At 32.8% G+C, this 12,037-nt stretch overlaps 1 protein-coding gene across 2 annotated transcripts in view; it reads right to left on the bottom strand.

Annotated features, from left to right (window-relative positions):
• Positions 1–12,037, bottom strand: part of TMEM26 (transmembrane protein 26) — a gene marked incomplete at its 3' end in the record, with an annotated part of 42,470 nt that overhangs the window by 18,827 nt on the left and 11,606 nt on the right. Inside the window, exons 2-3 of one of the 2 annotated variants that reach the window (XM_081267299.1) lie at positions 6,779–6,857; positions 2,045–2,155 (exon numbers count right to left, since the gene is read on the bottom strand). In XM_081267299.1, coding sequence (XP_081123425.1) covers positions 2,045–2,155; positions 6,779–6,857 — 190 coding nt within the window. Of the gene's footprint in view, positions 1–2,044; positions 2,156–6,730; positions 6,858–12,037 lie in introns of both variants that reach the window. The other variant, XM_081267298.1, reaches the window with a different exon arrangement.

A 12,037-nucleotide genomic window follows, 5' to 3' on the forward strand; every position in this document is an offset into this window, starting at 1 on the left:
TATAAAATAAGTTTTAATTAGCAAGCAAATTTTCATCTGTTATTATTCTTAGACTCAGAAAAATTTATATTCTACTAATACATTTCCTATGAACTCTTTTGCTCATTTACCTTCTAAATAAAATTTAAAGTATATTTTGACCTTATTATGTTACAAGTTTTTAAAGACTACTAGGTCTTAGGTCTTAAGAATGATAATTTAAACTTATTCATGCAAGTGATAAATATTTTGTGCAAAAATCTACCCCCTCTTGCTCACTTATCCCTCTTGATCACTTATTGATATCAAATGAACAAGTACAGGGAGAATAAAAGAAAAGGCAGATGCTAACCTGATTGAAATCATGCAAGGTCAAGAGTCTTTCATTTGTACACTTCTTTATATTTTTCTATGAAACCTCACATGCATCTTATTTAATTCACAAAAGAACAACATTAGCAGGGAAGATATTAATTTTTTAATTATCAGATGAAAAACTGAGAGAGACTAAGTAACTTGTCCAACATGATATAGATAAATTGGGATTAGAATTAGAATTAAAACCCAAGTTCATTCTATTCTTACTGACAAAATCAATACATTATTTTCAAGAACATGTTTCAGTGATAGGAATTCCTTGATTCTTTCTCTTTTATACCACTTTGAAAAAGGCCATGATAGCTTTGCCAAATACCAAACCCTTGAAGAAAAAGAAAGTCATTCTATGTTGGCTAAAACTCCCTTCTAACATACCTAAACAAATAATATAGGACAGAAGTCTAAGCTAGTTCAATAAGACAAGAAAAAGAAATAAATGTATACTCATGGATAAGGAACAAGTAAAACTATTCTTATTCACAGAAAACAAAATTGTCTATGTAAAAAAATCCTAAAAAATTGATCAAAAATTTCCTATAACTAATAAGCAAATTTGCAAAATAAAGGTTGATATACAAAAGTCAAACTTTTTCCTACATACTAGTAAAGAATTAGAATTTGCAATTTAAAAAGCAATATCATTTGCATTATCCCCCTCAAAAATGAAATATTTTGGTATAAACCTATTGAAATATTTAGAGGAAAATACACACATACACACACACACACACACACACACACACATACACACACATTATATATACATGAAGAAACTACAAAATGCTTATCCAAGATGTCCTTCAGTAAGCAAATGGATAAATAAACTGAACAATGAAATATTATTCAGCACTAAAATGAAATAAGCTATCAAGTCTGAAAATACTATATATTTGATGATTTCACCTACATAATATTATAGAAAAGGTAAAACTAAAAAGGTAGTAAAATGACCAATGGCTGTCAGTACTTGGCAGGAAGGAGAGGGATGAATAAATGAACACAAGACTTTTAGGGCAGTCAACATACTCTATATAATATTATAATGGTAGACACCTGCCACTATTCCTTTGTCTGAACCTATAGAATGTACAATTTCAAGAATAAACCTTAGTGTAAACAATGGACTTTTAGTGATAATGAGATGGCCATGTAGATTTATCAATTTTTAACCAATATACTACTCTGGTGCATGATGTTGATGGTGGCGGGGGCGGGGGGGGGGCGACTGTGCATATGTGAGGGCAAAGGGCAAATGTGAAATCTCTGTACCTTCCTCTTGATTTAACTGTGAACCTAAACTGTTCTGAAAAACAAATACTTTTTTAAAAAAAATTTTATATATATATATAAAATTAGAATGCAAATGTATTAATGATATAATTAAAATATTAGAATATCATATCTTTCAGTATATATATCTCCATTATATAGTATCTGAATTGTCTTTTAATACTGTAGGTTACATACAGTATTAAATTTATGTAAAATGTTTAAAATATATTATGTAAAATGTTTAAAAATAGATAACATACAATTATTTTGTGAATTTTCTGACCCAAACAATTAAGTTGGTAAACGTATTTAGGGAAGAATAAACTAGAAGTGGACAGCTCATTATGCTCTTGAAGTCCAACCGTTTGATAAATGTTTGATAGATCTTTTCATAAATGGTAGGAAAAGCTCTCACCGTCTCAATGATATTCACTCCATTGACTTTCTCCTTAGACATCAGGGTGGGATCAGTATCTTCTCTTCTGCTGATGTTCTGTGACAGTCCTTCAGATTGAACATCACAATGCTAAAAATGGTTGTGGAGGTGTCAATATGCAAAAAAAAAGGCAATAAGGTAGAGTTTGAAATGAATTTAATCTCCAAGATATTATGAGCAGATATGTGATGCTTATACATGACACATAAGCACTTAATAATATGTAAATACAGACTTAAGATAGAAAACCCCTTTTCAGTTAATTTGTGAAGAGGGTTAACTACCTGTCTTTGAGGCTCTTGAGGAAGCAGACACTCTGAGTGACCATGAGAATTGCTGAATTGATAACTGATACCTGGAATCCCTTTACTGAACCCTGGAATAAGTATAATATGAACCAACAGCCGTAAAATGTAATCCTGGTCAGAACACTTACTTTCTTTCTTACCTGGAAGCCTCATTATCCAAAACACCATTCTGCTTAAATAAATAAACCAATTATTTTGAATCTTTCCTGTCAAATACTCTAACATGTTTCTTTTTCTTTCTTTCTTTCTTTTTTTTTTTTTTTTTTTGGTTATGTTCAGAGGTACAGACATTTTAACTTTAGGTTGATTTAGGTGTATGGAAAATTTGATGATTTAATTTCTGCAAGTGAAATGCACAAGATTATTATCCTGCAGATAAAAATGGAAAAAGTATATATAAGAGAGGAAAGAGACAGCACTTGAAAACATAGCTGTAGCCCATGCATATTTTATAAACTGGCTTAAAAAATGGTTGAAGAACTTTTAAACATCCGCAGTTCTAACACATTTTTTTAAGCACACGCACACACACCACTATCACTATTACCACCCCATAGCCATGATTACACATTTGATATTATAGAAAAATTACTTAAGAGGATAAAATATTGAAAGCTATAACATGCTTTTTTTCTTAATTTTACTGGGTAGTCATTGATTCTTCTATGCTCTTCTTGAAAAAATAGAAAAGACTTGCAAGAAGCTGTTTTTTTTTTGTTTTGTTTTGTTTTGTTTTGTTTTGTTTTGTTTTGTTTTGTTTTTTGCACTTCACCCAAGTAAGTACTGTTATGGGTGAAATGACAATGACAAGAATGATTTTTAAAAATGGCCATGTGCCATATCTCTAGGAGCAAAAATATAGCTGTTTGCACACTTTCTGTGTATGTATGTGTAAGTGTGTGAAACTAAAACTCTAAGAAAAAATAGTGGCAATTTAAAAAATTTAATTTTTGAGTTTAGATCCAAATCCTCATTGCAGAGTAGTTTTGTGACCGTAGCTAAGAACTTACTGGTCAATGGGACACAAATTTTGACCATTCTGTTTGAAGGCGTGAAAGCAGATGATTATGTTAAAAGTGGTAACCTTCGTATGTTTTTGACATTCTTATCACTAAAAATCAACAGTAGTTTTGTTATTTAAGGAAAAAGTCATTCTTTAGTACAGTATAAGCCAACTTGGAAATAAATAGTTTTGCAGTCTATATTATGGTATTCAGACTTATTTGAGTTCCTCTCCACTTATGTTATTTTGTTAGAGATTAATGAGACTTTTTTTTAAGTATACCTACATAAAGACAGCAATGAACAAGTGATTTGACTCCTTCAGCCTAAATGGACTTACATTGTTTTTGTAGTTACATTGTTTACATTAATCACAGCATAGTGATTTTATGAAGATGACTTGGGTACCAGCCTGCTATTTTTTCATGAACTATACCTTTAATATCTTAATAATTTCCACAGCATTTCTTTTTTTAAGAGAGAGAGAGAGAGAGTTTTTTAATATTTATTTTTTGCGGACACAACATCTTTGTTTTTATGTGGTGCTGAGGATCGAACCCGGGGCCGCACGCATGCCAGGCGAGCGCGCTACCGCTTGAGCCACATCCCCAGCCCCACAGCATTTCTTTAGGTCAAACCAGTCTATGACACCATTAGACCAGAGCATTTCCATTAGTTTAATTATGCCACTTCATAAGCAAATCTCACTAATGGTTAAGGTCACATTTGTCATAGCTGTTTTGTTTCCATGCATTCCACTAGTTTCTGGAATGAAGGTACCAAATTGGTGATCTAGGGGAAATATCTTTATGAAACAGGTCAGATGTTTTGCTCATGCCATATCATAGATTAGAACATTGAAGATATAGAATAAATGGTAAAATGTGAAAGGAAATTAAATTACTCTTTTTATCATGAAAACTTCAGATGCAAACTAATGCAAATTCCTTTAAAATATAGGATAGACAACTGAGAAAGGCAGAGGAGTTTAATGGATTGGGTGTCCATTAGGATATAAGCCCCAGCACTGCTGTTGATTACCTATGTGTCCTTAGGAAAATTTCCTAAACTTTGTGATCTTCAAGGTCTTCTCATATAAAATAGAAATGTATACACCATGCCTAACTTATTATAAATGAGAAAATATATCTAAAAGCACTCTGAAATATAGAATGCTATAAAAAGAAAAGTGATTATCATAACCAGAATTTCTTAATTTCCTAAATGAGTAGGCTAAGGGATTTGCTATACTTCACTTTATTCTGCTATTTCTTATTTCTTTAAATGGAGTCCATTTATATATGGATTCTATTTAAATTATGCATAGATATATTTTTCTCTCATTTATATGCATGCATATATATGTGTGTGTGTGTGTGTGTGTGTGTGTGTGTATATATATATATATATATATATATATATATATATATATATATGACATTTTTAGGAATTACAAAACAAAAACAACCCTCCCTTTATCTGTACTTTGCTACGTCAATGCCTTTGGGTTTATGGGAGCATATATATATGGATTCTATTTAAATTATAAAAGTACAGATAAAGGGGGGGTTGTTTTTGTTTTGTAATTCCTAAGAAAGTCATTTTACAGCATGTCACATTATTGCAATCTTATATACATATATATGAGAGAGAAAACATATCTATACATATATATACTATATATGTATTTTATATATATATGTATATGTATATATATATATACATATATGTATATATATATATATATATATATATATATAATTTTTGTCTCTCTCACTTTTACCATCTCCATCCTAGCTCACTGCCCATTTCAATCTCTGAGCATTCATTTTAATTCTCAGTGTCAAATCCATTACTACTAACGGTTCAATTTCTTTTGTAGTATGAAAATTAGAGAGGTACTGCCCGGGGCTCAAAAATCTTTTTTTTTTTTTTTATTAAAAAGAGAGCTTTTGGTTGCATGCTATTTGTTGTAATGGGATTTGACCTGTATATCAATTAACTGTGCAATGCATTTATATTATAAAAGCATTTGGTAAAATGAATTGCTATTGTGGATGATAGCCATGTCATAGAATTGGATATGTAGGGAAAAAATTGATTTAAATCACTGGAGCTTATTTCCATACCCTTCAAAATAGTAAGTAGTAAGGAGATTGAAACAGTTCCCTAACTCCTTATGATACTTTTCAAAAAAGCCATGATGTTTTGAACCAACAAATTTATAGTTAAAAAAAAAAAAAGAAACTTTTGGTGCAGAACTAGAGATGGTTTATCACTTTAATGATTTTCAGCCAGAAGATTTAAGGAGGAAAATGTTTTCTCTATTGCTTCATTATTTGTATTTGCTTGGAGATTTCTTCAAAGATAGTCCACAGAGCTAAATTCCCCTCTCATGTGCCTACAATTTGGAGCAAGCATTATTAGATAAGTTTATATATTGGCAACCTAAGCATGCTATTAAATGACTACCTATAACAAAGAAATCTGTACAGGGACAAATTCTCAGAGATTCTGTCTAAGGCATTTATCAATGAAGTTACTAAAATGTTAGATAATAACCACAGTTCATCTGTAACAAAAGCCCTGTAACTGGAATTGTGAAGTCCAAGATAGAGTCCGAAGGGCTTTGCTAACTGGCCCTCTCAGTTTCTCAAAAGCACCATCAACGGTAAGTGACTGAACCCAATGCAAGCCTGCTGACTAGAGTTGTCTGTGTAGGAAGCAGCTCAATTAAAATGTCTCTACATAAAGATTAGTGACTCTTAGTGGAAGCCAGATTATTTTCTAGGTCCTCACGATCTCTTACATGTTAGCTCACATTTCCCTGTATGGTTTCCACATCTTCCCCGCTTTAGCCAGCATGTCAGGGCTCTGGAATAGGTTTTCTGTTTCACTAAGATGGCCCAGGAGACCCCCCAAAAGAATCTCCTTTCTTCTGCATTAACAGTATTTTAAAAAGCCCCCATAAATCCAAATGTATTTACATAGCAAAGTACAGATAAAGAGGGGTTTATTTTTGTTTTATAATTCCTAAGAATGTCATTTTACAGGATGTCACATTTTTGTGACCTGAAGATTCCTGGCATACCACAGCAACTCCCTATAGCTTCCAGGGTTAAAATCAAATTTCCACATGAACTCTATCATGCGTGGAGCAAGGGAAGGAGTCTGAGAAACACGGTCACTAACACAGATGTTAATTAATTGTGTAATCTTAAATTTTAAGTGAAATAATATTTTAATTTTTTTTTGACAGATCACAGAATCCATTCTTTTTATAAATGACCTTTTATTCTATTTTTGATAATTTGTCTCTTGAAAAAGAGCGTTGCTGAAATAAATCAGATCATACTGTGAAAGCAGTTTGCCTCTGGATATTCCAATTTCCAAAAGGAAGTACCTGGGTCCCATGATGCATTTCAAGGAGCCATAATGACGGAACGATGTTAATCAGATATAAAAATATAGCTGGTGAAAACCTGTGAAAGGGAAAAACAAGATAGTTCAGCTTTTATATAAAAAAAAAAGGAAGAAAGGAAGGATAACAAATGCCCACACCCTAATCACATCAAGTCAACCTTTTTATCTTAAGTGTTTATTTCTACAGGAAAAAAAAAAAAAAGCATTATGTGATTTCTGCCATATGGATTGCAGAGAAACACAGTAACTGTAAAAGGCACTAGCAGCTGTCATTCTCACTGAATTTCTAATCCAATTAATAGATGTTAATTTTAATATGGTTAATGGGACACTGCCAATTAGTTTCAGGCACAACACTGGATATTTTGCATTTAATATGTTTTACAAAAAGCAAATACAGCACTCGTAAACCTCAGATTTTTTTTTCAACATTGCAATTTCAGGAAGATTGGCTACATTTTTCAACATTAACCTGGAATTCTGAGAGCTCAAATAATAACACCCTGCTAGTACACAAAAATAACAGATGATAAGAATGAAAAATGAGAATAATGCATTGTTTTTTTATAAAATAAAAATATGAACAACAGCCAAAAGGTTTGGGAATTTTTTAAAGGCTATCTAAATATCTATTCATTATTTTCTGCCTCAACATTTCAGATGGGAATCTAAGCAGCAGGCTTTTGTTGTCAGACACACTCAGGTTCAAAGATCAGCTTTGCCATGGACATCTTACTTGGTTTCCTAATCCACAAAATGGGAACAGTCCTTGTCTGCATCAGTCAATGTGGGATGCTGTGTGAAATACTATAGACTGCACGGCTGAAACAACAGAGCTGATTTTTCTCATAATCTGGAGTCGAGGAGCCTAAAATCGGGGCTCTAGCATGGTGGAGCTCTGGTGAGGACTCTCTTCTTGGCCTGCAGACAGGACTTCTCCATGTCCTCTCTAGTGGCCTTTCCCCAGTGTTTGTGCTGGGAGAGCTCGCTCCCTTTCTTCTCCTTTTAAGACCACCGATTTTATTAGATTAGGACCCCATGTTTATGACTTCATTTAACCCTAATTACCAAATTAATCTCCAAATTCTGTCAAATTTGGTCTTAAGACTTCAATAATGAATCTAGAAGGGACACGATGCAGCCCATCACAGTCACATGGATTTCCCAGGGAGTATGTTGTATCATCTGTAAGACAGTGCCTGGCAGAGGAAGGCACTCAATAACAGATGGGTACTGCTAGTATTATTATGAAATAAGACGAAATTAATATAAATCCCAAATTTATTTCTTCAAATTGCATTTTATTTTAGATTGGATTCTTGCTTGATAGAACATCTCAAAGTCAAAATTGAAAGTCAATATATTTTATTAAAATACTTGTAGGACACACTTATACTTTTGAGATGAAATTTTACCTACAGAGTAGTATTATAATCCATAGAAAAGTAAATAAAGATAAATGAAAGAGGAAATTTTAGGATGGAGTTTTAAAAGGGGTTTTTAACCCTTTCATTAGATCTTCTGTCAACTTCTGAAGAGAGGAAGGCAGAAAGGGCAAAAAGAAAAGAAATCCTTAAAAAAATCAATATTTAATATAGATACTCCCCTACCTTTGATTTCCTGCCAAAACCAATTTTGAAACAAAAGGTTATGGGTCAAGATATTATTAAAATCTGACTTGGAAGATGGCTGGGCTTCAGGGAAATATAAAAAGTCCATGTTGAGCATGCTCTTAAAAAAAAGTGAGAGCAATTAACTCTTTGACCTTATATATCAAAGGAAACACCAGGACAGAATATTTCCTGTGTGAAAAGGAGGAGGAAGTGAATTCTGGTCAGAGGGACAGTTGGAATATGCAGATTTTTGTTTAGACAGGTCAAATGTTGGCTGGACTGTTAGCTGACTCCTGTTAAGATTAATTTTGAGATTAACTTCCCTAACAATATCATTACAAAAATAATCTGGGGGAAAGAATAGACTTGACTATATAATTGTTTTTGAAGGGAGGTTAAAAACAAAAATAACAATGACCCTTAATATCTTCTAGCATAAGATTTATTTGTTTAATTGGAAAAAAATATTATTCCATCTCAACATATTTCTTTTAATTAGGAAATTATTTACATAAACATACACATACAACTCAAGATTCAAGATTTTCTGTATAGAAAATCTAAATTCCATAACTCAATATTCAAGGCCTCTATCATTGGGTCTTATCTCCACTTCCTCTATTGCATCCTATCAAGCTAAGCAACTCAGTAGTCCCAATGTACTGTGTATATTTAGATACCCCCAACCCCCACGGACCCCCAAAGTAATAGGCTGGATGGAAGAGTCTGGGATAGTTCTTACTTCATTCTGTCTTTGTTAGATTTATGGGACATAAAGATGAAAGGAGAAAGTGAGAAGAAATCATATCAAGGGCTTAGGAATTGATTATATTAAACTCAATCCAAGACTTCTTTAACCAACCACTGGTCCCTGTTCAGAACCATGCACTCTATGCTTTCCTATTTTGGCTAATTTGAGAAGAGAGGATTGGAAATGGCGTTAGAGCAAGTGCCCTCCCCCCCCCCCCCGCCGCCCTCCAATAATGAAAACTCTCTTATCGGAATGCCTTCTGGTGGACTTGTATGTCCACCAATATCCTACATATTTTCAGGGCATAGCAGCAATTAATCTTAACCAACACATGCTGTACTTTTATAATAATGTATATATAAGACATAGCTTGCCTAATGTAAGTCTTTGAGGCAGGTCCTGAACCCTATGTGTCTTTGTATAACTTCCCTCTTCCTACTTTATCTTCTCTTCTCCCCCATGGCAACATAATACCTTATTCAATCTATATGCACAGCAAGCAAATGCTCAAATGTTCAAATGCCTGCATTTATGAAAAAATAACAGATGGTGCAAGTTTGTTCTTCATGTCCAAGTTTGTTCTTCAGGCTGTGACCCTTGAAGAATTATTGCACTTAGGTATGATCCAGTAGAAATTTCACAAATTTAGAGGACACAAACATTTGAATCCTATGCCTTCCTTTCATTCATCTTTGTAAATTTATTACCTTCCCTGAGACTCAATGTACTATTTTTAAAATGGGGTGGGGGATGGTACCCACTCCAAAGGATAGCTATGAACAATAAATGAGACAGTTGTACCATGCAGTCAACATTGTAGGTAGTCAATAAATGCAGTTAGCTGCTGCCTACCCTAGTCTGAGCTCTGCAAGTTTACTCAGGGCTACATATTGGTACCTGTGTTTAAAGAGGATTCAGAATACCTGTCTAGCAGACTGTTTCTTCAAATAATTTATAGTCAATTCCATTTTTAAATCATGATTCTCACAACTATTGCTATCTAAGTCTGCTTGTATAAAGTGATGCTTTTTGCACTGCTGAGGACACAACTAAGCCTAACTCCACATTCAATGTTAAGGCAACTATTGGTTGACACAGCCATGGTTTGCTTGGGCATTTGCCCATCACAAACTCCAGGAGGCTGCACAATCAGGGCTAGGCCTATGTTCTGGGTTGTGTTGCTTGCCATTCTTCCTCACTGTGTTCCTGTGACAGTGTTCCTCCTGTCCTGGGAAAATGAAAAGAAAGTTAAGTACCTTTTTAGCTCAGGCCCCCACACATGCATTTGTATCCCTGGGAAATTTTCCCTGAATTTTACCAATTCTCTCCTTACAGGTCATGCCAATGACATGAGACTCCTCCAGGAAAATATTTCTTGTCCTTGTTCATTTTTACCCCATGGATTTTCAAAATTGATAATTATATATATGGATGTGCATATGTATTTGGTATCATTTCATCATTGTCCTCCAGCAATTCCAAACAACACAAGCACAATTATGTCTGCTCATAATTGTACCTTTGCTCTTTCCAGAGTGTCTGACATTTGTGGGCTCCCACAAATATCCAGTGATTCAATGAGGACCTAATTAAATTACCGTTTCTACTGTTTTGTTGCCCTGTGCTAGGTTTGACTGTGATTCTCAAAATACTATCATAAGTTGATTTTTTTACTTGAAATTTTACTGAAGGAAACTAGTTTAATATTGTTCTGCTACTAAGAAAGTTTTTTTGTTCTTTTTAGATATGCATGACAGTAGAGTGTATTTTAAAATATTATACATACATGGAATATAACTTATTCTAATTAGGATCCCATTCTTGTGATTGTATATGATGTAGAGTTTTACTGGTTGTATATTCATACATGTACATAGGAAAGTTATATCCAATTCATTTTACTGTCTTTCCTATTCCCACCCCCTCCTTTGCCTTCATTCCCCTTTGGCTAATCCAATTAACTTCTTTTTATAAATATTTTTTAGTTGTAGAGGGAAACACAATATATATATGACATCAGGAGTAAGTAGATGCCAAGCACCTTGTTTGAAGACTAATATTATAAAGAGCTCTCATTAACTCAGAAATAACTTTCATCAGGTTTCTAGAAAATTGTTTATAAAAATATAATATCTTACACCAATCAAAACTGATAAATATATGACTAAATAAATAAGACACATTTCAGTAGGAAATTTTTGCAAAACTGATAATACCATATTACCAATGAACGAAACTGATAATACCATATTACCAATGAACGAACTGCCCTAAGAAACTCAGATTTATTACATTCTTGAAGACTACTACTCTGCCAGAATACTGGAGTTGCCCAATATTAACACTTCAATGCCAAAGTAGTTTGCTTGACAATTTTTTCTAAAGTAAACTTTCCAAAAAAATAATTTCTTCACTTTTTAAAAATATTTAACAACTCTTAACCTAGCTATCAATTCTTCCCAAAATATACAAACAGAAACAATATCTAAAAGAATCTTTTTCTTTGTTTTATATATATATATATATATATATATATATATATATATATATATATTTGTTGATGTGTATGTATGTATATATATATATATATATATATATATATATATAAACAAATTCTTTTATTTTGTTTTATTTATTAATGAAATAGGTGTTACATGCTGAACACTGCTCAGAACTCTAAAAGCTGTACTGACTGCCTTTTTCATTTCATCCAAAAACAAAATACCATTTATCATACACAGTTGTCATTTCAACAAATTACAATACTTTTCAACGATGATTATTTGTTACCTTTAGCAATTTAGTCCTGCAATGGATTTTATTTACTTCAACTCACTATTAGTCTAGAATTAAAGTTCCACTTTTTCTCTTTCTA

This window comes from Spermophilus citellus (genome assembly GCF_964194105.1).
Source record: "Spermophilus citellus genome assembly, chromosome: 15".
Classification (NCBI taxonomy): domain Eukaryota; kingdom Metazoa; phylum Chordata; class Mammalia; order Rodentia; family Sciuridae; genus Spermophilus; species Spermophilus citellus.